The sequence below is a fragment of the Rhincodon typus genome, chromosome 9, assembly GCF_021869965.1.
Source record: "Rhincodon typus isolate 14 chromosome 9, sRhiTyp1.1, whole genome shotgun sequence".
NCBI classification, from domain to species: Eukaryota; Metazoa; Chordata; class Chondrichthyes; order Orectolobiformes; family Rhincodontidae; genus Rhincodon; species Rhincodon typus.
The window spans coordinates 15,011,363-15,039,281 of NC_063340.1; the positions used below are offsets into that span (position 1 = coordinate 15,011,363).

Here is a 27,919-nt window from a genome sequence, read left to right on the forward strand (position 1 = left end):
CACACACACGCACACTCTCTCTCTCTCTAGGAAACACACTGCCAGTAACATGCACAGTGGCCCTCAAACACACATGATGATTATGAATGGGACACAATCACACCCCCGGTGCCACTTGTAGGGGCCACGCGTATTTTACAGAAGTGACTGAGAGAGTTTTGCAATGCCAGCAGACACACTCCTTCAGATTGTGTTATTAGGACTCAGATAATTAAACTGAAGTTCTATCTTTGCTGTCAGGTGAACACTAAAGCTCCAAACATATTATTAGAGGGAAAGCAGGTGCCTTCTCTTAGGTGAGTCATGGCCAATATTTATCCTTCAAACAACTTCTTAAAAAGTTCAGATTATCTAATCCCCATTGCATTGTCGGAGCTTGCTGTGTGCAAATTGGCTCTCGTTTCCCATAGAGAGTATGGTTCGGAAATCCTTCATTTGGCTTGAGCGTGCCTGATGGCCTCCAGGGCAATGAGAGCTGCTACATGAATGCAAATATTTCCTTTAACGTCATGCACCATTTATATTCACCTCAGAGAGTGGATGAGCCCTTAGTCCAACCAAAAGCTTTCGCCTCCAACAGCACAGCTCTCCTGCAGTAGTGTATTTGCCTGGCTGATAGACTTAAGACGGTTGGGGCCAATTGAGTCACTGCTGATTGGGAATTTCATCTTGGATGCCCCTGGTCTAAATGTCTTCAAAACAGAGCAGGCATTTACAGTACGTACTCCATCAGCTATCAGGAAACTAATGAACACTCCCCTCAGAGCCCGGTAGATATAGAATATTGACTTGGAACTTCACCTTAATGCTCATCACCCAATCTTTCACTAGTTTCTTTACAGTATATTCCTCTAATTTAAATCATACACATGAATTATATAAATATATAATAAACACACTGCTTGTATTTGTACAATGTTTTTAAAGTTAGTGGAGCAAGCAAAGGTACTTCAGAGGAGCATCATCAAATAAATAGCAAGTAAAACAGCACATTGGCTCAGGGGTTAGCACTGCTGCCTCACAGTGCTAGGGACCTGGGTTCGATTCCACCCTCAGGCAACTGTCTGTGTGGAGTTTGCACGTTCTCCCCGTGTCTGCATGGGCTTCCTCTGGGTGCTTTGGTTTCCTCCCACAGTCCAAAGATGTGCAGATTAGGTGAATTGGTCATGCTAAATTGCTCCATAGTGTCCAGGGATGTGTAAATTAGGTGGATGAGCCATGGGAAGTGTAGGGTAGTGGGTGAGGGTGTGGGTCAGGCCAGGATGGTTGATGTGGAGTCAGTGGGCTGAATGGCCTGCTTCCACACTGTAGGGATTCTATGAAAATTCTGCCCACAATAAATGGAGAGAATACTGGAGGAGATGGAGAGAAATGGAATGAATGGCTGAGGCCTATGCTGTTTTGTCAGAACTGACCTGAGGTGTTAATTGTAGTTGGTGCCAGCAGTTTGACTCGGGGGCTGTTTATGTGGTGTTATACAAAGTATTTGAAGTTTTACAAGAAAGAGTAAAGACAAATAGATCCTTCTGTTGTAAAGTAAAGATTCAGGCTGCCAATATCGACATGTGTAATTCTGCTCGCTGGTGGAAATCTCCCAAGGGATTGGGTATTTGAAGGGGGCAGTGTTTGCCCAGATTCACCTTTGAATCATAGACTCATACAGCTGTACAGCACGGAAACAGACCCTTCGGTCCAACTTGTCCATGCTGACCAGATATTCTAAATTAATCTAGTCCTATTTGCCAGCATTTGGCCCATATCCCTCTAAACCCTTCATATTCATGTAGCCATCCAGATGCCTTTTAAATGTTGTAATTATACCAGCCTCTATCACTTCCTCTGGCTGCTCATTCCATACACGCACCACCTTCTGCGTGAAAAAGTTACCCCTCCGTTCTCTTTTAAATATTTCCCTGTCACCTTAAACCTATGCCGTCTAGTTTTGGACTCCCCTACCCTGGGGAAAAGGTAAACCTCTGTAAGATCACCCCTCAGCGTCCGATGCTCCAGGGGAAATAACCCTAGCCTATTCAGCCTCTCCCTATAGTTTCTCTCCCTCTCCCTCCAACCCTGCAACATACTTGTGAATCATTTTTGAACATTTTCAAGTTTCACAATGTATTCTCTACAGCAGGGAGACCAGAATTGCATGCAGTATGGCAAAAGTGGCCTAATCAGAGGTTTGGCCAGTCAGCTCCTGATCCATCACTGCACTGAGGGATTGCTGCACTGTTCAGTGTGCCATCTTTGGGCGAAGATATTAAGTTGAAATCCCTGTCTATCCTCTCACATGCTTGTAAAAGACCACACAATGCTCATTGAAGAAGAACTAGGGAGTTATCCAGAAGTCCCCCTTGACCATGCCATTTAAAAACAGATCACCCAGTCTTTATCTGGTTCCTGTTTTGGGACCTTACTGTGAGTAAATTGGCTGCTGTGTTTCCTGTCTTACAAGAGTGATGAAATTTTTTTTTAGAAAGCCGTCTCTTTATTTGGTTGCTAAGCCCTTTGGGAGTCTGAAAGCTGTTTGTTTTTTCATTATCTCCTGTTGCTTGTAAGTTTGGTACTCGGAGAGCTGAGTAGTAATCGAGTCTGACATCATGGTCATTGAGCAGCACAGACTTTCCTGTTTGGGAGTGGCCTACTCAGTCACTGTGAGCAAAATGTGTCTGATTGATGGCGAATTTAGGCCAATTGCTTGGCCGGCTGGTGTTTACTCAAGGCTGAGCCATCAACTGGTGTTTCCTGACAGCAGAATGTACACCCAGACTGTCTGGGGCACATTGAAGCAGCTGCGGGGGGAGATGAGACCGTCACATATCTCCCGCTGGAATGTGACTTTGCTAAGGGGGTCTGGAGAGAGATGCAGTGGCTTCTGTCGCGGTTCATCCCGAGCAATTTTGTGATTCAGTACTCTGTGCTGTACGGTCTGTTCCCTGGGACACGCTCCAAGGCAAACATCAACTTCACCTGGAGGACCATCAGCTCGGTGAAAGAGGCTGTTTGGTCTGCCCGAAACTTGTTGGTCTTCCGCAGCAAGGAGTTGATCTCGACTGAATGTTGCAGAGTGGCACATTCCAAGGTCCAGGACTACTGTGGGATGCAGTAAAGCTTCAGTCAACTGTCACCAAGTCTCAGTGGGGAAAGACAACTGTCTGCTAAAGTACAATGGGTCCGTTCAGTTATCAGACCCTCCCTCAAATAAATATAAATGTAATCTTGTACAAGTAAGAAATGCCTTCGGTTTGTTTGTTGGATAGGATCAAACTCCAATGTTTGTTGGTTTCTCCATATCATAGAATCCCTACAGTGTGGAAACAGGCCCTTTGGCCCAACAAGTCCACATCGACCCTCGGAGCAACCCACCCAGACTCATCCCCCTATAACCCACCTAACCTACACATCCCTGAACACTACAGGCAATTTAGCTTGGCCAATCCACCCTAACCTGCACATCTTTGGACTGTGGGAGGAAACCGGAGCACCCGGAGGAAACCCACACAGACACAGGGAGAATGTGCAAACTCGACACAGACAGTCACCCGAGGCTGGAATTGAACCCAGGTCCCTGGTTCTGTGAGGCAGCAGTGCTAACCACTGAGCCATCGTGCCGCCCAAATACAGTACAGAATGGAACTGCTCTAATGACTATGTATGTATACATTTTTATGAATAAAATATATTTTTGAAAGAAGAAACGTAGAAGCGTGTTTACATGGAGTACTGCAGAAATGTTATCCTTAGATCTGTTACTCACTTGCTGTGATTCATTTTGCCTTGACAGTTCCATTATTTCTGTTGCCATTAACTTCCCTGTGTGGTGTGAGTGATGATTAGAGAGTTGGCTCATTGCAACTTCTAGTGAAATCCCACACGGCCCTGAGCAAATTACATCATGACGACCTGAACTCCTGTAGTGTTTCTAGTAGTCAGGCTGTTGAGTGGTGGCTGGAGAGGAGAGCAGGCCATGTTTTAGATGGTTCAAAACTGCCCCAGCACTTACGAGATGTGGTCACATAGGCAGCTCAATAGGCCAAGGCCCGTTGTAAATCACTTCCTGGCAACTTAGTGTAATCCCCTTGTTTCATGCCCCTTTGATGGATAGTGAAGTATCAAGATTAGAAAGAAAACAATGTTTGAGATGATTGGACTCCTTCTTTGGGCCTGACTTGCCTGAGCTTTGTATCTGTTCGTACATCTGTAGCAATTCCTCCTGAAGGGCAGGTGTCATCATCAGGTTATTGCTATAAATACAGGGCAGGATGAGAGGTATAGGAGTGTCTCTCCAGTGCAGGTGCAGAAACTGAGAGACTGAATTACGTAGAGCCACTGTTGGTGGGAGGGTTTAATTGCAGTGTGACATGTTTACATAGGCAGTTTGTGGAAGTATGGATTTATAATTGGGAGAAATTGACACAAAAGTGTATCAGAAAATAATAACAGGAAGTAAGGTTCTGTTACCATTGCTGTATACTGCTGTATATCTTTATGACTCTAACTACTACTTTCTCTGGTAGTTCATTTCACATATGAACCACCTTCTGTGTGGAAATGTTGCCCCTCAGGTCCCTTTTAAATCTTTCTCCTCTCACCTTAAAATTATTTTTTGGAGTATATGTTCCTAGAACAATTTATGATGGATCCAACCAGAGATCTGGATCTTGGATCTGATAATGAGGCAGGTTTATTGAATAATCTCAGAGTAAATGATCCCCAAGAAAACAGTTATGTAGTGGAATTTATTAGCATTCAGTTTGAGAGTGAGAAACTTGAGTTGGAAACAACTGTGTTACACATAAATAAGGGCAATTGTAAAGGAGTGAGGGTGGAGTTGATTGAAGTGGACAGGGAAAGGAATTTAGCAGAAGAGGGGGTTCAATGAACAATGGTAAACTTTTGAGAAAATAGTTTATGTCTCAGAATAAGGATATAACCCAGTGAGGAAGAAAGATTATAGGAAGGTGATAAACTAACGAGGATTAACCAAAGAAGTTTGAGGTAGTATTACATTGAAAGAAAATAAAATGTAAGATGTGGAAAAGATTGTTGCTAAGCAGTTGGGAACTGCTTTTAAAAATCAACAAAAGATGACCAAAATATAAAGGGGGTGAAAATAAATTTTGAAGGCAAACTAGCAAATAGCAAATATCAAAGCAGACAGTAAGACTTATTTCAACATATAAAATGGAAGAGAGAGGCCACAGTGAATATGGACCCCTTAAAATGAGGCTGGTAAATTAATAATGGGGAACCAGTAAATCACAGGTCCACTGAACGAATACTTTGCAACTGGCTTCACAGTAGAGGACTCTGTTAGCATTCCAAAATTACCAAATAATCAAATGCAAGACAGAAAATAAATACAAGAACTATCACAATAGAAAAAGTACTGGGGAGACTAATGGGGCTAAAGGCCGATAATTGCCCTGGACCTGGTGGGATACATTCTAGAAGGTAGCTACAAAGATAGTAGGTATACTGGCGGTGATCTTCCAAGAATCCTTAGATTCTGGAGAAAGCCCCGGAGGACTGGGAAACTGCCAGTGCAAGACCCTTCTTCAAAAAGGCTGATATATGACTTGCCAATAGTGGTGTTCTCACAGCAATGCTACTCGTTTCCTTCTCTGTGATACTAGTCTCAGGGGAGGACGATGCTGTTGGAGCCCTGTATGTATTGGAACCAGAGACCCAATTCTGCTAGATTGACAGCAAACTTAATGACCCACTATCCCATGGGATTTGCCAGCAGAAGTGCAAGAAACTAGCCAAGAAACTAACAGGGACATAGGAATTAGAAGCAAGAGTAAGCCATTCAGCCCATCTAACCTGCTCTGTCATGCAACCGAATCATGTCTGACCTTCTACCTCAATGCTATTTTCCTGCACAATTGCCATATCCCTTGATAGTTTTAGTAGCTAGAGAACTATCAATTTCTATCTTGAATATGCTCAATGATTGAATTGCTACAGTCCCTGGAGTAGATAATTCCAAAGATTCAACTCCATATGAGTGAAACATTTCCTCCCTACCTCAGTGCTGAGTGGCCTAACTCTTGGGACACCTGGAGGCTAGAGTCTGACTGTATAACATCGCTTCAGAGGACCAAATATTACGTTTCCTTGGCTAAAGTGCGAGATATGTTGAAATTTTTGGAGGGATTCATGTTGCAAGGCCCTACGAGCTTTTTCACCAAACTCACTATTATTCAACTGCTCCTGTACCCATGGCATCTCTAATGTCCAATTCCAACCCCATCTTACCTCCTGCCCTTCCCGGAACAACTTGCCACTCAGCAGATAGTCCAGGGTTCACTGGCATCTCCTGTGCCCTGTGTCACCTTTGAAAGTCAGTTGCGCACCTGGGTAAGTACTGTCAAGTCTGGAGCTGTTCTGCACCATTCCTGATGTTCCTGGAGGTCCTTCCAGACAGAGTAGTACAGATGCAGGACTTACTCTTCCCCCAGCAGCTACAGCAGTAGAAATCATGGCGCCTGACTGTTGCCAGTCTGGTCTGAGGTTGCTGTTCGGATCAGTGTAGCCTCCATCATCTGGGAGAACGCACAGACTGTTGGAAGAACATCCATGTCCTTTTCCACGTAAGTGCCCCACGTCTTCTCTCCGACATATTTCACTCATTCAGCCCCTGTTACTGTATCCACCTCTCACCAAGACCCATTCTCTTACCACTCCAACTAATGCCCCATCTTCCCCCATTTGCTGTGGCCCACCCCAGCTCCCATCAGCACTAACCCTCCGTGCCCTCTGTGCTGCCTGCTCACTCGTTCGCTCTCACGGATATGAAAGTCATTTCCGTGCCACCCACTTTCACCTCCATTAATATCTCTCTCTCTCGTCCCAGGAGGGAGACAATCCCCCAAAAGGGCAGAAAGAGTCACAGGTGATGGCCTGACCTGGTATAAGGCTCCTCAATCCTTACGGGAAGAGCATCCTGACTCTGACTGCCCCGATGGCTCGCTGGCCATGTTTAAGCCCCCTGGACAGGTTTGGGGAAAGTGCCCTTAACTTACTGTGCCTAGAGCCATCCCCCCCTCCTTCCACCCATAAGTTGACTGAGTCCTGCTGATCACCAGGAGAAGATTCCTGGCTTAGTGTCTGTGCTAAGCTACGAGGCAAGACAGAAAGTAATGTGAAGCAGGTACCGCTAGCTGGGGGAAGGAGAAAGGAAAGGCAAGGTTACCGTCAGCTTCCAGGTGGGCTCAGAGTGAGCGAGTGTGATGAGAGAAAACAAAGAGCCTGGGAATTGCGGCCTGGTCAAATAGGTGAGCTGGACGTGTGTCTCTGAGAGCACAGTGTCCTCCTTGCGATGGTTCAGTGATAGTTCCTGTTGGCCTCCAGGGTGCTGTTCGAAGGCTCCTGTCAGGAGAGACGTAGAAACTAGGAGTGAAAGCAGAACTTCGAGCCTGCTCCATCAATGTCAGCGGATGTAGGGTACATGTGGCCGGTGCCCTGTGGACTGTGCCCTGAGATCTCGGTGCTTGGTGCCCAGTACTTGGAGCAATTGTGAGCTGAATTCGCCGGGCACCAGCTCTGACTTACTTCTCAGGTCTTCTTGACGTAGGAAGATTGGGAGCAGAATATTAACGAGGGGAGAATCTTGCCATGCTGCCTCGGGTAACCTGAGACGATCTCGATGTCAAGGGTGCTTGTCTGATTCTGCCACACATCTTGCCATCACCCATGTTGCTCAGGCTCCTGCAACATTCTGCCCAGAGTTTACTTTTTTTTAAAGTTTGGTGCCTGCAGAAAAGTGTCCACCTGTTGTCGATCATTCTCGGACCAGTGCAGAACCATTCTACCCCCCAACCCCGCCAGCAGCTGGTACTTTCATCTCTGAGTCAAAAGGTTGCGGGATTGAACCCCACTCTTGACGTTTGAGCCCCAAAGGGTGAAATTAAGAAAGAATTGCATTTGTATAGCGCTTTCCATTGCCACTGGGTATCTCAAAGGGCTTTCCAGCCAATTAATTACTTCAGAAATTCCCTAGCGTTGTTTAGGAAATATGCACAGAATGATCCCCCATGCAGATGGCCAGATGATGTGTTTTTGTGTTGTCGATTGGGGGATTAATATTGGTGTAGATACATAGGATTAAAAAACAATGCTTTTCTTCAGAATAGTGGCATTGCATTTTTAGTATCGAGCTGAACAGATAGACAGAGCTGTGATTTTCAGGCTCAGGTCCTGCACTGAACTCAGAACAGTGTGACGAGAGATGAGACTTTAGCCTAGCCCTGAGGGAATGCTGCATTTTTCGGTCATGGTGGATCAATTACACTTAAGTGGGTAAAAGTATCAAGGAAATCCAAGCAATAAAGTAACTGAATGTCACAACAGAACTGGAGAGGCAGAGTGACCTGCTGCAGGACCCGTTGTTCCTCTGGTTGAGTGACAGCACAGTAGGTGAATGAGGTGTGACATGTTCTTGCCCAGTAACTAGTTGACCTTTCTTGCTGTCTTGACAAGTGGGTGTGTGTCAGTGTAGATTCAATTTCTTTGAGCACTTCACTGAAAGGTGTTCAAAGTGGGTACTCAGAAGTTCGCTGGATTCTCTTGTTTCATAAAAAAAAAATTGGGTGGTTTGACTGACACGCAGTTGGTGCAAACTTCTGTACTTGCTCATTCCCCATTTAGTTCCGTCTGAGCGCTAACTGGTTCAGTAGTGCATATAATCTCCTGTCGGAACATTGTCTCTTTGCCATTTGCTTGACAAGGACAGTACAAAATGTCCAGAAGTGAGTTTATTAGCAATAAACAGACAATGTTGTTCACCCTGGGCAATTATCGCTCAGACTGTGCTGTCTCACCTTTGCTGCAGCTACGAGTCAATGTATCTGGGAAGTGTCAGGCTCTGAGTTTTTGTATTTTAGGTTTAACTTGACGTTGGACAAGAGCTGGGGAGCCAGTCTACTTCCAGGAGCTGAGTTGGCAATTTGACTATATTAATGCTTACAGTAGCCTCTGAGCTCACCTACTTTGTAGGTATACCTTTTCCTGATAAATACGGGGTTACAGGGACAGGGTGGGGTGCTGGGCTCGGTTAGGATGCTCTTCAGAGGGTCAGTGGCAGACTCGATGGGCCGAATGGCCTCTCTCTGCACTTGTAAGGATTCTTTGGTTCCATACCATTGACCAGCTGGTTTTCTCAGGCCTCAGAAAACCTGGGTGGTGAAGGGAGGGAGCTGAGGAACGTTGGTGGGGAGGTGGGGGAACTCTGGGGGAGAGACTTTGCAACACTGGTTGATCCCAGCCCGAGAAAGCTTACCTCTTTCCATGGAGTTGGGCCTATCTTGTTACCCGTTGGACACACAGTGCAATCCAAATGTTCATCCTTTAATGGGTGGGCAGGGCGATGGTGGGGGTGGGGTGGGTGGAGGGTGAAGCTGGGATCTCCTCTGGAGTTGCAGAATGGAGCCAACTCCCAGCTGTCAGACCAACCCTGAGATCAGGAATCAGACCTTCCTTACTTTCCCACCAGCAGCTGAGGCATCGTACTGCAGGCTGCCCCTCGGCTTCTCTGACCTAACTGGGAACTAAGCTGTTGATCAGATTGATATTCCAGTCCCCTCCACTGTCCATCTAACCTAGTGTGGTTAAGACCAAGTACTAAGTGTCTCTGTCTCTCTCTTCTGTTACAGCGCAATCCCCCGATTATAGTCAATGATTTATTTGAAGATATCAAGGATGGTGTGATGCTCCTTGCCCTCTTGGAAGTTCTATCTGGACAGAATCTGGTGAGTTAATCAGCTTGAAACCAGCGCAGTGCCGCCAATGGGTCAGTGAGCAGCTGGACAATGAGTAGTATGGAAACAATGCAAAAGCATCTGATCCAATTGGGATTATGGTACAAATACTGTCAGTGCATTCTCTGGGTTGAGAGGGGAATGCCTACAACCATAGAATCATACATTGCAGGATCTCTTCATGCCTGTATGTCATCTTTAAAAGAGCCAGCTCTCTCGACCATACTCCCCTGGTCCCTTCTGCACATATTTTCCTTTCCAAATATTCTGTTTCCAAAGTTGCTCCTAAATGTGTGCCACCATCTCTTCGCACAGTATATTCCACATCCGAACAACTCACTCTGTTAACAAATAATGCCACTACATTGTCAAAACCCTTCTTAACTTTGAACACCTCCATTCAGTCTCCCCTTTGTCTTCTCTGTTTGAGGAGAACAACTTCAGTTTTTACAATCACTCCACATAACTGTAAGTCCCTCATCCCTGGCTCCATTCCAGTAAATCGCCTGCGCACTCTCTCTAAGTCTTTGAGGTCTTTCCTGTAGTGTGGACACCATACTCCAACTCAGGATAGGCTGTGATTTGTGAGGTTTTAGCACAACTTCCTTGGGTATACTGACAATGCCTATTTTATAAACGCTTTGGATCCTGTATGTTCATCTTTGAAAAGCCTCCTGAACTCTCCTCGTCACCATCACAGAGACATTTGGCCCTTGCCCCTCTCTGTATCGGAGTGCTTGTTAAAACTGTGCCAATGTTCCTATTGTTGCCCACCTCCAGTAATCACCACTGGGAGTGCGTGTGAGGATGGTAACATTAAGATGGAGGGGTAAAGTTTGATTGCAGTGCAGCCCATGGATAAATAGCCCCCTGGATGCTGCTTACCAAAGCTCATACATATGTGAATGCCATTTGGTTGAAGTAATTGGTCCTTGTGAGATCAGGCTCCATTAAGGAACTGGCATCTTGGAAAGGCGATGAGAGGATGTTTCAGCCTTTCATACTTAGAATCATAGAATGCCTACAGTGCGGAAGCAGGCCATTTGGCCCATCCAGTCCACACTGACCCAGACCCACACCACTACCCTATCCCTGCATTTACCATGGCTAATCCACCTAGCATACATATCCCTAGACACTCTGGACAATTTAGCATGGCCAATCCACCTAGCCTAAATATCTTTATACTGTGGGAGGAAACCATAGCGCTCAAAGGAAACCCACGCAGACACAGGGAGAATGTGCAGACTCCACCCAGACAGTCACCTGAGGGCGAAATTGAACCTGAGTCCCTGGTGCTAACCGCTGAGCCACCCTGGCTGCCAATGTTTCTGTTCACTTCTGACAATGCTCATAGAGAGTGGGCATTACATGCCTAATGCTGAGTCATGAACCCAGTTCCCACGTGGATTCACAGTGACAACTTTACCACTTTGGCCTGATGATTGTGTCTCATACAGCTCTGGATGTCCGACTTCTCCAAAGATGCCCTCATGAAGGTAAGGTGATGTATTTCCAAAGTGAGATGGTGTGGACTGTGGAGGGGAAATTGAAAGCAGTGGTGTTTCATTGCACTGACTGCCCTTGTCCTTCCAGCTGATGCTTATCGTGGGTTCGAGATGCTAGCACCAAGGCCTTGGCAAATTGCTATAATGCATCTCGTAAATGGTGCACACTGCAGCCAGGGTGTGTTGGTGCTGGATGGGATAGATCAGAAAGTGGATAGTTGAACTTTCAGTCAAGTTGCTTTATCCTTGATGGTGTTGAGCTGCTTGAGTGTTGTTGGCGCTGTTCCCATCCAGGCAAGTGAAGAGTGCTCCAATACACTCCTGACTTATGACATCTCGATGATGGAGGGGAGTCAGCCGATGAGTTACTCGACACAGAATATCTAGACTGATTTGCTGTCCTGCCATTGTATTTATATGGTTTGTCCGTTTGAGTTTGTAGTCAATGGTCAGCCCCTGGAACATTGATAGTGGGGGTTTCAGCAATGGCAGTGCCTTTCACTGTCATTGGAAGTGCCAGCTGCATAATGGAGGGAGAAAGGAGGATGAAAGAGAACTGATAAAACTCACTATTTTCTCCAACATTCCATTATCCCTGGGGTCTGCACAGTTGAGGAGAAAGGCCAAAGGCTCCAAAGTTATTTATTGCAATAGTTACATCTACACTCTGCCAGCCAGGTATTGAATGTAAGAGTTTTGGTTGGAAAAAGTTCTTGCGATTAATTCGTGTTCTGCTTTTACAGCCTTGTGAACAGGGCCGTAAGTCAAAACGCATCCACTGGGTGAACAACATCGGAAAAGCTTTGAAATTTCTCGAGGGCAGGCGGGTGAGTGTGAATATCAGCGTCGTCTCCTTCTGGAGTGTCACATTTTGGTGTGAAATCCTTTGACTGAGGACAGCTTTTCAGTGATCACAAGTACATCTAGTTGGTACTTATCCAAACTGGAAGGATAACTCAGAAACAGAGCTCACAGGATTGCGTATGACCTTAGTGTCAATGACTACATTTGTTGGTGTGTGAAATATTCGGGGACTGTTTACCTGAATCTCTTTGACACTGAGTGATCCCTCAGTGCAGAGACTTCTCGCTGAAGTTCTTACCTCGTCTGTCCAGATTTAAGTATCTAACAGAGTCATAGAATCCCTACAGTATGGAAGCAGGCCATTCATACCATTGAGTACACAATCAACCCTCTGAAGTGCATTCCACCCAGACCCACACTAACCCTGTAACACCACATTTCCCATGGCTAATGTGTCTAGTCTGCACATCCCTGGACACTATGGGCAATTTAGTGTGGCCAATTCACCTGTTCTGCACATCTTTGGACTGTGGGAGGAAAACAGAGCACCCAGAGGAAACCCATACAGACATGGGGAGAACATGCAAACTCCACACAGACAATTACCTGAGGGTGGAGTCAAACCTGGGTCCCTGGTGCTGTGAGGCAGCAGCGCTAACCACTGAGTCATCCAGAGTTTACGCCCCAGGAGTTTAGCTGCTGTTAGTTTTCAGTGCAAGAATAAACCTCAATATCTAAGGTGAAGACAAATCAAGCACTATCAAAAACAGAAATTGCTGGAGAAACTTGGTGGTTCTGGCAGCATCTGTGGAGAGAAATCAGACATAACATCTTGGGTTCTGAAGAAGGACCTCTGGACCCAAAACGTTAGCTCTGATTTGTCTCCATGGATGCTGCTGAGTTTTTCCTAGCAATTACTGTTTTTGTTTCTGATTTCCAGCATCCACAGTTCATTCAGTTTTTAAAAGCACTAATCATTGCTGAAGTGTGTGCCCATTGAATGAGAACAGGGCTGTGCTTTCTTCATTGTTGTGTCTTTTAGGTGATGTGTGTGGCACTGCTAGCCCAGCATTTTGGGTGGCACAGTGGCTTAGTGGTTAACAGTACTGCCTCACAGTGCCAGGGACCTGGGTTCAATTCCACCCTTCTCCCTGTTTCTCTGTGGGATCCCTCTGGATGCTCTGGTTTCCTCCCACAGCCCAAAGATATGGAAGCTAGCTGGATTAGCCATGGGAATTGCAGGATTATAGGGATGGGTGGGATGTTCACAGAAGGGTCAATGTGGACCAAATGGCCTGCTTCTGCACTGTAGAGATTCTTCTATGGGGTTCATTTGTTGCCCATCCCTAATTGCCCCTCAAACTGGGTGGCTTAGTCAACCACTTTTGAGGAGGAAGTAAAGACAGCCGATTGCTTTACCTATAGGACAGAAGTGACCTTTTGCTCCCATCGTTAAAGGTTGTCATGATCACCATTATTGAGACTAGCTTTCTATTCCAGGTTTGTTAATTGAATTTAAATCCCACCAGCACTAGCCTGAACCTCTGGATTACTAATCCAGTGACCTTACCAATATACCAGAGGAAATAATCTTTCCCAATTAAAGTGATCATCATTTTAAAAATACTTCTTTTAAAAAAAAACATTCTTCTGTCCAGTGGAAGTAGTCCCATTACCTGAGGATTCATTCTATAACCAGACTTTCGCCATCTCTGGCACCATTCTGCTTTTAATGACTGTTGGCCGGGTTAGGTCAATCTTGCCAAATCCGTCAAAGGATAAATTTAGTTTCTGATCGGAATGCGCCTTTGGTGAAATTGCTGGTTTCCTAATGTCAGTCTCTGTGACTGAGTCCCAAAAGGAATACCCTGTGTGTCCCACTCCGACCCTTTCTCCTCCACCTTGTCGGAATTCTCACTTGGGGCAGGATGGGGTTAAAATCCCTAGTGCCCCGTTTTCCCATTTCAGCCCACCCAGCTTCCCATACCAGGAATACCCAGGGATTTAAAGGACTTCACACTGGTGTAGCTTCACTGCTTAATGCTGCTGGGCATAGCATCACCTTGAAGGCAGTTGCCTTGGCAACGTTATTGGTGCTGATTCTATAGAATAAATTGTGTAAAAAGACAACAGCTATAGATTAGGGGAAAATAACAAAAGAGTGTAGAAGCTCTTTTTGGAAATAAAGCTGAAATAATTACCTATTAAGGTGACATTTAGCATGAAATGACAAACAAAACAATGTGTCCGGTGGAAATAAAATTGTTGCTGTGGGCGATTTGGTTACAGAATCTGTACAATGTGGAAACAGGCCCTTTGACCCAATAAGTCCACACTGACCGTCCGAAGAGGATCCCCCCCCAATAACCCTGCATTTCCCTTGGCTAGCACACCTAATCTACACATCCCTGAATACTATCAGTAATTTAGCATGGCCAGCCTACCTAACCTGGACATCTTTGGACTGTGGGAGGAAACCCATGCAGACACAGGGAGCTTGTGCAATCTCCACATCAACAGGCACCCAGAGGTTGGGATCAAACCTGGGTCCCTGGTGCTGTGAGGCAGCAGTGCTAACCACTGAGCCACCCATCCTGGTCAGTTGCAGAGTGCGGGTGAAACAAGTAAATTGGATCCATCCGGCAAGTGAAATGGCATTTACCTCCTCACTCCAGCTGCTGAGAGAGACAGAAAACTTGTCTAATGCAGTTTAAATTCAAAATAGTGGCTAAAATGCTGGCAAATCTGAAGTATGCTCTCCTGGACACCCACCATATTATGTTTGAAGTCTTAACGTTTTATCGTTATGGCCAGGACGATATAATGTACTTGAATGGTTAAATTCCGGAGAGTTTTTTTTTAAATAAAGGAGGTATCATGGAATCCCTACTGTGTGGAAGCAGGCCATTTGGCCCATACTGACCCTCCAAAGAGCATCCCACCCAGATCCAACCCCCTATGTTATCCCTGTAACCCTGCATTTCCCATGCCCAACCCACACATCTTTCGTCTGTGAGAGGAAACTGGAGCACCCAGAGGAAACCCATGCAGACACAGGAAAGAACATGCAAACTCCATCCAGACAGTCACCCACTGTTAGAATTGAATGGAGGTCCCTGGTGCTGTGAGGCAGCAGTGCTAACCACTCAACCACTGTGCCATCCGTTGTGTAAGCGTGACTTGTATTTAGAAGGTTGTTTGAGGTGTTTAAAATGCTAAAAGCAGAATCGAAAGAAATAGACCACAGCGAGACCACATCGTCTGTTGGGGGACTCCAGAACAAGGGAGTACCACCATGAAATTAGAACTAAGTTGTTTCAGAATGACCTTTGGACGCACATATTCACACAAATCGTGGAAGTCTGGAATTCTGGTTGTGGATGTTGGTGGACAGTTGAAGCTTTCAGGGGTGAGATCGATAAATATTCATTAGGGAAGGTGGAATAATGGCAAATGGAGTTGAAGTGAAGATCAGTCAGGATTTAGTTGAGTTGCAGCGCAGGCCTGAGTGACTTCCTCCTTCTGTGTTGCTGGTGAAGGTTAATGCATTTGAGGTAAACAGGTTAAGGCTCTTCGTGTGAATCACGGAAGAAGGAATAAGTATTCATGAACTGGCATTGCTGGCAGGAAGTTGAACACTAAAGATGTTGCTCGTTGACAGGAGCCCACAAGAGCTCACAGATTCACTTGTGAAATTAACATTGAAGCCATAGACCTTGTAAATAATTGGGATGGAACAGCTGATGGTCGCGTTGCGTGCAGATAAAGCAGAGCACTTGACTAATCAAACGCAAATTCTCTTTAATTCCTTTTGCCTCACTCCCAGTCGGTCTACAGAGGATCACCGGTCAGTGATTTCAGTATCGTACAAACTCATTTTACAGCCTGGTTTTACTTCTGTTCTGTGCTGTTTGCTGTTTCATATTCCCCCATCCATGGAAAACCATCAATGCACAAATGTTCATTCCCCGTTCTTCATCAAATGGAATCTCCCATGTGTGACAGTCTTTCTAGTGGAAATGTACTCATGTTCTGAAATTCAGCACAAATTCTTCACCACCTACATCCCACCCTCTGATATGCCCTCCATAAACCCCTCCGCCTCCTCCCTCCTGTCCTCCTCAAAACTCATCTCTTTGATCAGACTTTTGACTACTCTCGCTAATATTTCCACCGCTGGCTCTGTGTTGTTAATGCTAATTGCTCTTTGAGATTTTTAAGTGCACAGTTGTTTTACTGCTGAATGCTATTACTGACATAGCTTCCTTCAGTATCTCTTCCTCTAGTGTAGGAGACTTGTCAACAGTTTCCATTAGCAGAACAAACCTCCTCCTCAGTGAAACCTTCTTGGTTAATTTAGAACGTTTTTTGACAGATGCCTTCAAACTATCTTCAAACTCTGGGTTTGTTTTGTGTTGGCATTTTTGCATTTTTTTAAATTTAGGAAGATGAGATTTCAGAAGTGTTCTATAAATCTATAACTCTGAGATAACTTTGATAGGAAGAGTCTGTCATGAGAGAGCAGCCCTATGATCTGCTAAGGTGACTTTACCTTTTAATGTGGCATACACAGAGCTAATTTGGGCACAGTGTTATGGACCAGATCAGCCCCCTCAAAATATTCAGGAGATGGCCTAGATCCTAACCTTCTCTTATTTTAAAGGTAAATGTAAGGTGTTAGTGTTCCAGATGCGGTTTGGTTGGTCAAACTACTGGATTTAAAGCAAAACACACTTTATTTACCCACTATAATTAAAATACAACAAAAGAAAGAAAGAATTGGAATAACTTAACTCTGTTGGAAAATTTGACAGAATAGAAGCAACAGTAACTATTACTAATTAACTGTTCCAATATAGTAACATCTCATAAACACACACCTGGCAAAAGGCAAATTCAGAAAACAGATTGTCTCACACGCAACTCCTGTAGCAAGCAGAGAACCCCCAGCTTTTGGCTGTAACTGAGAGAGGGAAAAAACAGCTTCCACCCCTTTAAGCTCCCTATAGCAACTGCTGAAAGCTAAAACTAAAGATCCTGGTTCTTTAGGAGCTCGACCACACCCGTTCACGCTGTTTCTATTGTTCTAACTTAAAACACCCAAGGCTTCACAAGCTGTTTATCTTCTCAGAGACTGTTTGGCACCTGTCCCCAATCTCTCTCTAAAGTAAACCAAGATAAAACACCCCTCTTAAAGCCACAGCATTGTCACACCAGTAAGCTTCCATAAACAGCAATTAGATAAAGACTTCTAATGAAGTAGTTTGGATAGGTCACCATAGGATCCCTCACGTTCACCTTGTGGGTGGGGAGGGGGACAGTCTAGCTCATTGGTGGTGAAACATTTGGGATGTCCTGATGTTGCTAACATTGCTATGCAAATGAAAAGTGTTTCATTCTATTCCTTAACAGTGGCAGGACTATTCCTAGAGTCATAGAGTCATAGAATCATTGAGATGCACAGGATGGTAACAGACCCTTCGGGTCAAACTCATCCAGGCCGACCAGATATCCTAAATTAATCTAATCCCATTTGCCAGCATTTGGCCCATATCCCTCTAAACCCTTTCTATTCCTGTACCCATCCAGATGCCTTTAAAATGTTGTAATTATACCAGCCTCCACAACTTCCTCTGGCATCTCATTCCAAACACGCACCACCCTCTGCGTGAAAAAGTTGTCTCTGTTAAATCTTTCCCCTCTCACCTTAAACCTATGCCCTCTAGTTTTGGACTCCATCACCCTGGGGAAAAGACCTTGACTATTTCACCCTGTCCATGCCCCTCATGATTTTATAAACCTCAATAATGTCACCTCTCAGGCCTCTGACTACTTCCATAGCAACTCATTGATGTGGGAAGGAGCAGAAAAGGCGAAGAGACACAGGCATGGAGATGAGTTTGATAAAGACGGAAGTTATAGCATGATGTAGTACGTTCACACTGTGGGGAATTTGTGAAGCACGCAATGGGATGTTGAAAACAAACTGTGTTTTTCTTGCAGATTAAACTGGTCAACATAAACGCCACTGACATTGTTGACGGGAAGCCATCGATTGTGCTGGGTTTGATCTGGACCATCATCTTGTACTTCCAGGTTGTAATTCCTTTACACCACCCCGTTTTCAATTAAGCAGCTGTGTTGTGGGACCGCCGTCATTTACAATGGGTTTCTCTTCCAACTCACAGATCGAGGAGCTGACCAGTAACCTGACGCTGCTAACATCGCTTTCCAGCAGCACCTCCTCAGTGGACAGTGTCGCCAACTCCGAGACTGGGAGCCCCCCGTCTAAGAGGAAGGTTGTCACCAAATACAAGGACAGTGCTAAGAAGGCTCTCCTGAAATGGGTACATTACACTGTAGGAAAGTGAGTATCACTTCATATCCCCTTTCCAGTGTATAAGGAGATGTCGTTGCAGTGAGTTATCATTTGTTTTTCTAATGGTTTGTGCTGCTAATGTTTTGGAGTTAGGCCTGAGGGTCGGGTTTTCAGCTCCCACTAGGACTGGGATCAGATGCTAAAGGTGGGATTTTCCAGTTGCCATCCAGCTCTATGCCCTGACAGGGGCCTGGGCTAGGGTTCCTCGAGGTAGGCCCCAATGCAGGAGCAGCCCCAGGTCACCCTGACGACAGCTTCTCCCACCGGTGGTGGCGGCCTTGCTGTGGAATCTTTGATTACAGATCTTTAAGCGTCCGCCCACCACTCCTCTGCCCTTACTTACCTTCCGTCACACTCTGCTGGAAGGACTCTGATTAATCCTGCAGCCTTGGGAGTGTACTCACTATCTTTACCTAGGCAGAGAACTTGTTGCTATGCCAATGAAGGGGATGCCTCATTGAATATCTCGGTTATTGGCTATTTACCCCCCAGACCGGGTTCAGGACCCAGAAACAGTCCCAACCTCTACTTCTCACTCACAGATGTAAAATCCTGTTCTTTCTCTCTAGCTCTTTTTAGCTCTCTTTTCCTTTAGTTCTCACAGTCTCTGTCTCTCTTTCTCTCTCTCTATCTCTGAATCTCTCTTTCTCTCTCTCTGTCTCTCTATCTGTCACTTTCTGTCTCTCTTTCTCGCTCTCTCTCCATTTCTCTCCCTCTCTGTTTCACTTTCCCTCCATCTCCATCTTTGTCTCTGTCTCTCTCTTCATCTCATTGTCTCGAACTCAATCTCTTTCTCATTCTCCATCTCTCTCTATCATGAAATCTCTCTCTCCCTCTCTCCTTTTCCATCTCTCTGTTTCTCTCTTTATCTCCTTCTCTCTACCTCCATCTCTACTCTCTTCATCTTCATCTGTCTGCCTGTGTACAGCTGTCTGTCTGTCTGTCTATCTATGTATCTAACTCTCATTTCTTGCGTTACCTGCCTGATTACCCTCTCGGCCACTCTCTCTCACTAGTGGTCAGTGTCGTTCTGGGGAGGTATGTGGAGTTGGGAGATGCTGGGGCCTGGCAGTGATATTACTTCGCCAGTTTACCCTTCCAGTTTTCCGCAGGAAGTAGTTTGCCTCAAACTCCCCATCTCCCACCCGCCCAGAACATGGGAAAGATGATCAGAGCATGGGTGTGGGCAAAGTAACCTCGACACCCCCCGTCATCTCTCCAATGCAACCAAGGGACTAGAGCTGAGGTTGATGTTACTCTTTCCCAAGTGAAACGTGGCTGCATGGAGTTAAGTCACAGCGTGTCGTTTCATTGGATGGTGGAAAAGGCTGGACGTGGAATCTGAGCTGCTCCAGCTCCCATCTCTCTAGTTTGGTGTCTTTATTCCCAAATGACCAATGGCCTGACATTGTTTCAAGCTGGGTAAAAACTGGGGTGTTCTGCTATACACCTCGGCTGAGGCCAAACGTCCTAGCTCTGTGGTTGAAAGCCTTTCACATCCCAACCTTGCATCTGCGAGACAAATTAGTTTCAGGAGGAAATCGCGTTCTCCCGGAAGGAAGAACTGGTAAGATGTGTGTGAGATATCATAGCCTGACAACTACTGTATGCTTCAATGGAGCTCCAATATTATTTGTACATTCATTTCCAAATATCACGGTTCTCTGGTTTTGTTCTTTCCCCGCTCTGGGTTGTGAAATACTCTAACCTTTTTTATGGATTGGGGAGAGTACAGAAATGGTTTACCGGGATGTTGCCTGGTTTGGAGGATACTCGCTATGAGGAGAGATTAGACAAACTTGGTTTGTTTTCACTCGAATGTCGGCCGCTGAGGAGTGACCTGATGGAAGTTTACAAAATTTTGAGAGGCGTGGATAGAACGGATAGTTGGAGTTCTTTTCCCAGCGCGGAAATGTCAATTACTAGGGAGCGTAAGGTTTAAGGTAAAAGCAGTAAATTTAAAGGAGATGTGAGAGGCAGGTTTTTTTTTTAACATAGAAGGTGGTAAATGCCTGGAATATGCTTCCAGAGGAGGTGGTGGAGGAGGATACCATAGCAACATTTAAGAGGTGTCTTGACAGATACATGAATAGGCAGGGAATAGAGGGATATGGATAGTGTGGAGGCAAAGGGGCTTTCAGTTCCAGAAAGGTGTCACGTGTCAGCACAGGCTTGGTGGGCCAAAGGGCCTGTTCCTGCGCTGTACTGTTCCCTGTTCCTTATTGCTGTGATTTTTCTCTTCTGTGCAATACATCCCAGGTGTGTTGCTGCCACTTGTGCTGCCAGTTCAAAGCTTCCCACTTGGTATGAGGGATCAGAGTGAGGCTTCGGGAGGTGGTGGGAGTGGGAGTGGGCTTGGGGGAGTAGAGTTGCTGAGCAGGCCGCAGGGGCGAGGTTCAAGCCATGAGGGGTACAAGAGGATTCTAAATGCAGCTGCCATCCCGCAGGCTGTTATTGTCAGCGATCGGGCCTCAGGATTAGACTATGTTGCTGAAACTGACACCCCTCCCCGACCAAAAAGAGGTCATATGCCTTTAAAGGGCCCTCACACCCGATCCCAGCAGTGCCAAGTTCATATCTCCTTCTGCTGTGCAGCTTCCATTGGCCTCCTTCCCCCATCTGCTTGTCACGTGACCCCATGCAGGGGTACGAGCCGTGACCTAATCCCTAATTCATCCTAACATGGAGGTGCCGGTGTTGGACTGGGGTGGACAAGGTCAGAAGTCACATGACGCCAGGTTATAGTCCAACAGGCTTACTTGAAATCACAGGCTTTCGGAGCGCTGCTCCTTCACCCGACGAAGGGGCTATGCTTTGAAAGCTCATGATTTCAAACAAACCTGTTGGACTGTAACCTGGTGTTATGTGACCTCTGACTAATTGAGCCTGGCTGTTTGCCTGTATTCATTTAGCCTGTCAGTCGGGTATTTTTCAGACTTTTGATGGGGACAGGAGGAGATGCTGGAATCCCGTATCAAATCTACTGTAACCAGGGGGTGAACTTTTCACCCTGGCAGTTAGTGCTGTCCCATCTGTTGGGACTCGGGGGTTCGGATTTTCCCTGAGGTTCCTCAAATCCATCATCCGGCTGAGCTGTGGAAAACAGTCATAGAGTCAAAGAGCATGGAAACAGACCCTTTGGTCCAACTTGTCCATGTTGACCAGATATCCTAAATAAATCTAATCCCACTTGCTAGCATTTGGCCCATATCCTTCTAAACCCTTCCTATTCATGTACCCATCCAGATGCCTCTTAATACGTGTTGCCACGTGTTGTCATTTTCCCGAAAGTGGCCAATTCATAGCCAGAGTTTGCCATTTAATTGAGGGGATCTTGAAGAGGAAGGGCCACTCAGAGGTCTTTGAGGTCCAGCGAGCTGTCATGGAAGGTCATGGAGGGAGAGAGGTCTTCTCTCCAAGTTACTGAGGGGAAGTGGTGGCTTGGTGATAATGTCAGTAATCCAGAGCCCCAGTCTAAAATTCTGGAGACATGAGCTCAGATCTGATCCATGGCAGACGGTGAAATTAGACCTTGATTTTTAAAACTGAAAGTCCAATGACGAGCGTGTAATAATTGTTGTAAAGACCCATCTGGTTCACTATGACCTTTAGGGAAGGGAATCTGCCATCCTGACCTGGTCTGGCCTACATGTGACTCCAGAGCCTCAGCAATTTGGTTGACTCTTAATTGGCAATTAAGGGTGGGCAATAAATGCTGGCCTTGCCAGTGACGCCCACATCCCATGAGTGAATGTTTAGCCAGGCCACCACTGTGGAAGAGGACGAAGGGAACACCCAGGGTGTAAGGAAGGTCCGCCTCTTGGTTGCTAAACCTGTCCTGTAGTCTGTGTGAACCTCGGAGGATCCCACTGGGCTTTCTTTCATGGGTTTTCAGACCTAGATAGACTATTGGCTGCATCAGGGTTTGGAATCCTAATCCCTGGCTCTGTGTAAACGGCCTGGGATGGGAGGGAAGGTGGACCCCAGGGAGCCATTATGCAGGCCCGTGGCACCGTTTCAGGTGCTGGCCTGGTCTTGGCTCACAGGTTGGATGCACTGCTTTTGATTTGAATTTAAACGGAGCGAGCGGAGGCATTGGTGACTGCAGCCGGCAAGTTGCACCCATCTGTGGGAATGGTGCCTTGTCTTTGACCTCACAATGAGGTGAGAGAGAGAAGGGTGATGGAAGCACCAAAGGCTGCTTCACTCAAGATTCCCAAGACTCTTTAGTTTGAAAAGACCTCCGATTGGAGTCTTCCTGATCCCCAGCAGATGGTTTTCAGCTCCCTCTAGAATTCTAGGATGGCCCAGGGATTCTGCCAAGCTCCAACCCATTGATGTAGAGAGGGTGTGCACAAATTCGCTGGACAATGGCTGTTTGTAACAGACAAGGAGGTCACGAGAGAGCTAGTAAATTTCAGCAGATCCATCCTGTCTCCCATCTCTGGGGCAGCTTTTAGAAATCTGGTTTGTGGATTGTGACTCTACTCTTTGCCCTCTGCACCCTGCCCTACGCCCTTTGACCCCTGTAGTGTTTCACCTCAGTGTTTTAACATAACAAGGCTGCTCACAAGCACGTGCTGTCTGTTTTGAAGGCAACTCGGTATCGAGGTGAAGGATTTTGGGCAGAGCTGGAGGAGTGGACTTGCCTTTCATTCCGTCATTCATGCTATCCGCCCGGACCTGACAGACTTGGAGAAGGTCCAGAGCCGGTCGAACCGGGAAAACCTGGAAAGTGCTTTCTCCATCGCTGAAAATCAACTGGGAATTCCAAGGATCCTGGATCCTGAAGGTACCTGACTTTGGCTCTTGGTTAGTTTTCAGGTCTACCTAAACTTGACAGTATTATCAGGCTGGGAATCTCCTGGCATTCCATAGGGATTTAGGATGACCATAAAGGTTTAGAAGAGGGTCTAGAAAAGATTTACTAGCATGGTTAGACGAGAAAATAAAGCAATAAGTGCGGTTTTAAGGTTATGGGGAGTGACTGGAGAAGCTGGGATCACCATCCTTAGAGCAGAGAAGGAAAAGAGGATTGTGGGTGAGGTTGTTGACTTGCTCACCAAGCTGCCTTGTTCTCGTTCAGACATTTCGTCGCCATGCTAGGTGACATCATCAGTGAGGCCTCCGATGAAGGGGCTGCATTGACCAGTGTGGCATACTGGATCACTGACCCTGCAATTCTAACTGGCCTATCACCTCTCAGGGCGGCTGCACAACATACCCTCACGGGAGGTGATGTAGTCAGAGCTTGTTCCTCACTACATTGTTTTGATGCCAATAGACAGGAGCTGCCCAGAAAGGTTGGTACCAAGGCCTAGCCAGATGGTTCACTGCTCCTTCTCCACCTCTTAAAGCAGCACCTGGTCATGCACGTAGGCTATCCTCTGTCATCTGTATCGTGTCACAGCCCAATACGTCCCTGAGATCTCAACACTTCACTTTTAGTCCCTGGCTTCTGTTACCTCAACACTGGTGACTATGCCTTCAGGAATCTAGCCCCTAATCTCCGGCATTTCCCTCCAAACGACAAGAGTGGTTTGTATTTATAAAGCGCCTTTCGTGTCATGAAATGTCCCAAGGCATTTCACGGAAGGGTTAGAAAACAAAGTATGACTCCGAGATACATGAAGAGACATTAGATCAGATGGCTGAAAGCTTTGTTAAAAGAGGAGAAGGATGGTAGGTATGAATTAAAGGTGGAAGGGGAAGGAGAGAGACTGAGAGGTGAAGGGAGGGAATTCCAGAGTTTGGGACATAGCCGCGTGAATTGAATTAGCTTTATTGTCACGTGTACTCAAATGAGTACAATAGAAAGTTTATAAGTCACGACTTACAGCACCATCTTGGGTACAGAGTACCTAGGTACAATCCTCAGTTATAGGATAGAGAAATGAAGAAAAAGAAAGTTACATTACAGCTATACACTGTATGACCATAGGGCAGAAAAACAAGAAGCAAAATTAAAACGACAAACACCATAGTGTCTCCCCAAAGGCTCTCCACAGCAGACCAGTGCAGGGGGGGGCCCTCCATGTGGCCTAACTGCAGGCTGCTGCCACGCTCTGTACTAGGCCTCTACCCTCCCCCCACAACCCCCGCCCCTCCCTGGCTGCTGTTCACTGGCATCCCTGCTTTGGGCTGCGGGTGACTGGCGAGCAGGCATCTCCTCCGAACCCGCTCTGAAACGCCGGGAGTCAGAGGCTGGGGCCAGGTGCCCGAGGCCGAGAGAAGGGAGGAGAGAGGGAGGGAAACGGGATGAGCAGAGGAGCTCCTGGTGTAGTGTCCCAACTCTGCCACCCTTTTCTGAAGAAGGGTCCCGACCCGAAACGTTAGCTTTCCTACTCCTCTGATGCTGCCTGGCCTGCTGTGTGCCTCCAGCTCTACACTGTGTTACCTCTGACTCCAGCATCGGCAGTTCTTACTATCTCAGCTTTTGGTCACCTTGTCTGGTTTGCTGTCAGATTCTGCCTGATGTACAGCCATGTAGCACCTTGGGACATTTCACTGTGTTAAAGATGCTATATAAAAGCTGTTGCAGTTCGGGATAATGTTTCCTCTGTGTCACCAGGCACAAAGATAAACAGTTTCAGTGACACTGTCGCACCAGTTGACTGAGAGAAGTGTAGAAATGGTTGTGCGGTATTGCAGAAGTGGAGCAGAACGTGTGTTTCTAACAGAGTGATGCTTTTATGTACAGATGTGGATGTTGACAAACCCGATGAGAAGTCAATCATGACTTACGTAGCTCAGTTCCTCAAACATTATCCAGATCCACGTGAGACCGAAAATGAACCTCTTGAGGAAGAGGTAAGTCCTTTTCAATTTCATTTCGATACAGAATGGTACAGTGCAACAGGAGGCCATTTAGCCCAACAGGGCTATGCCAGCCCCTGGAATAGCAATCCTGCTATTCCCAGTCCTCTGCTGTTTTCCTACAGCAATGTATATATTTAGTCTCTTCAAGTATCAACAGTATTCACTCCCCTTTCTTGAAAGTTACTATCGAATCTGTTTCCACCACTGTTCCATTCAGTAGGTCTCAGATTGTCACAGCTCACTGTGTAAGTGCACGTTTAGACATATTGCCCCTGTTTCTTTTTCCAGTCTATGTCCTCCTGCGACTGGAAACAGTTTCTCCTTATTTACTCTGATCATGGTCACCTCAGTTAGATCTCTTAAGCTTCTCAGTCCCAGGGAGAACAAGCCAGCTCCTTCAATTTCCTCACAAAACTGAAGGTCAACATTCTTTGTACCATTCTAATTTCTACCGTACCTTATATAGAATGTAGAACGCAGAACAGTACAAGACAGGAACGGGCCCCTCGGTCCACAATGTTGTGCCGAACATGACGCCAAATGAAACCAATCCCTTCTGCAAGCCCTTGGTCCATATCCCTCCATTCCTTGCATATTCATGTGCTTATCTAAAAGCCCCTTAAATACCCTTATCGCACCTGCCTCCACCACCACCCCTGGCAGTGCATTCCTCTGACTCTCTGTGTGAAAAACTTGCCCCTCATATCTCCTTTGAACTTTCTCCCTCTCACCTTAAATGCACGCCCCCTAGTTTTAGATATTTCAACTCTGGGGAAAGAGATACGGACCATCAACCGTATGTATGCACCTTAGGCCTGACGTCCTTCTTAAAATGTGATTGAACATAATACTCCAGTTTAGAATTAACCAGTACTTGGTGAAGTTTTATCATGACTTCCTTGGCTTACCCAGCCTTATACCTTGGTAAATGTATCACTTTAGTCACTGAGTAAATATTAATATAGCCAGACTGCTGATAGTACACTGTCAGTGCGGGTGGGACAGCGACGGTGAAGGAACGGCGATATATTTCCAAGTCAGGATGCTGAGTGGCTTGGAGGGGAACTTATAGGTGCTGATGTTGCAATGTATCTGCTTCCCTTGTCCTTCGAGGCGCAAATTTGTTTAGACATGGTATCCCGATATAAGACCAGCTCCTCTCTTCTGTTCTCTCCTGCATTCAGATTGTTGCCAAGTTAACATGATGTCTTTGAGCATTTTCTTTGGTAGATGTAGGAGCAAACTGCTGCAGATGTTGGAATCTGTACTGAAAACAAAAAATGCTGGTGATCACAGGAGGTCAGGTAGCCTCCATGAAGAGAGAGCGAGCTAACCTTTCGACTCGACACATTAGCTTGCTTTCTGTCCATGGACCCACTGTAATCTCTTGGGTAAATGGTTGTTCAATCCTCTTCTGAGGTTGTATATGCATATACAAAGAAGTTTATCTGAGATTAAAGAACAAATTTATGGAACATTGCGAATTTAGGTTTGAGTGAAACCGGCTGGAGATCGACAATGATTAAAAACAGAAAGTGCTGACAACAGCAGGTTTCTCAGTGTCAGAGGGAGATGCGGAGTTAATGTTTCAGCTTGAATGACCCTCTGTTGGGACTGGGGGAGCTTAAAGATGTAACTGGTTATCAGCAAGTCAGCAAAATAGGGTGGAGGGAGTGGGAGTGATAGTGCAAGAGAAATAGAGACAGCAATGGGATGACAAGTGAGATGATGTGTGTGGAGGGGTTGTAGATGGGGATAGCAGAATAATGTTATGGACCAGACCAGAACACCTCAAAATGTAATAAGAAGGTAGCCTTGACTCTAGCTTAAGGTGCTGTGTTCCAGGTACAATTTTATTGGTCAAACTACTCAATGTTGAGCCAAACACAATCTATTGATTCACTACAGTTAAAATACAACAAAAGAAAGAAGGAACTGGAATAACTTAACTCGACTGGAAAGCTTAATAGAATAGTAACGGTTACTAATTAACTGTTCCAATATAGTAACATCCCATAAATGCACCCTTTGCAAAAAGGCAAATTCAGAAAACAGATTTTGTCTCACATGTGATCCAGCAGCCCAGGAAGAGAACCCCCGGCTTTAGGCTGGAATTGAGAGAGAGAGCAAAAGCTTCTACTTCTTCAAGCCCACAGCAACAACTGTTGAAAGCCAAACCTTTAATTCTTGGTTCTGTGGGTGGAAGCTTGACCACACCCATTCAGGCTGCTTCTATTGTTCCAGCTTTTTTAAAAAATCCCCAAGGCTTCACAAGTTGTTTATCTTCACATAGACTGCTCATCGCCTGTACCCCCAATCTCTGTTTCTAAAAGAAACCAGGATAAAACACCCCTTTTAAAGCCTCCGCATCATCACAATAGCGGCTAGCTTGCTGTTTAACATAAGGGCGGAGATTATGATCTGAAATTGTTGAGCTCAGTGCTGACTCTGGAAAGCTGTAAATCTCTTCGTCAAGGATGGGGTTCCTTCAGCTTCAGTTGTTCTTAATTGGAATATCGGAGACTGAGGTCAGTGAGTTCAGAGTAGGCGTGAAGCAGAGAATTAAAATGACAAATGATTGGAAACTCGAGGTTACAGTCTGAACAGAGGTGTTCTGCAAAGCAGTCACAGCATCTCACCCTAACCCC

General features: G+C 45.9%; 1 protein-coding gene across 1 annotated transcript in view; it reads left to right on the forward strand.

Annotated features, from left to right (window-relative positions):
* LOC109933920 (nesprin-1-like) overlaps nucleotides 1-27,919 on the forward strand; it is a 197,004-nt gene that overhangs the window by 4,067 nt on the left and 165,018 nt on the right. Inside the window, exons 3-8 of the mRNA XM_048600919.1 lie at nucleotides 9,657-9,752; nucleotides 12,013-12,096; nucleotides 18,077-18,169; nucleotides 18,262-18,440; nucleotides 23,048-23,244; nucleotides 25,153-25,262. Of these exons, the coding sequence (XP_048456876.1) occupies nucleotides 9,657-9,752; nucleotides 12,013-12,096; nucleotides 18,077-18,169; nucleotides 18,262-18,440; nucleotides 23,048-23,244; nucleotides 25,153-25,262 (759 nt within the window). The remainder of the gene's footprint in view (nucleotides 1-9,656; nucleotides 9,753-12,012; nucleotides 12,097-18,076; nucleotides 18,170-18,261; nucleotides 18,441-23,047; nucleotides 23,245-25,152; nucleotides 25,263-27,919) is intronic.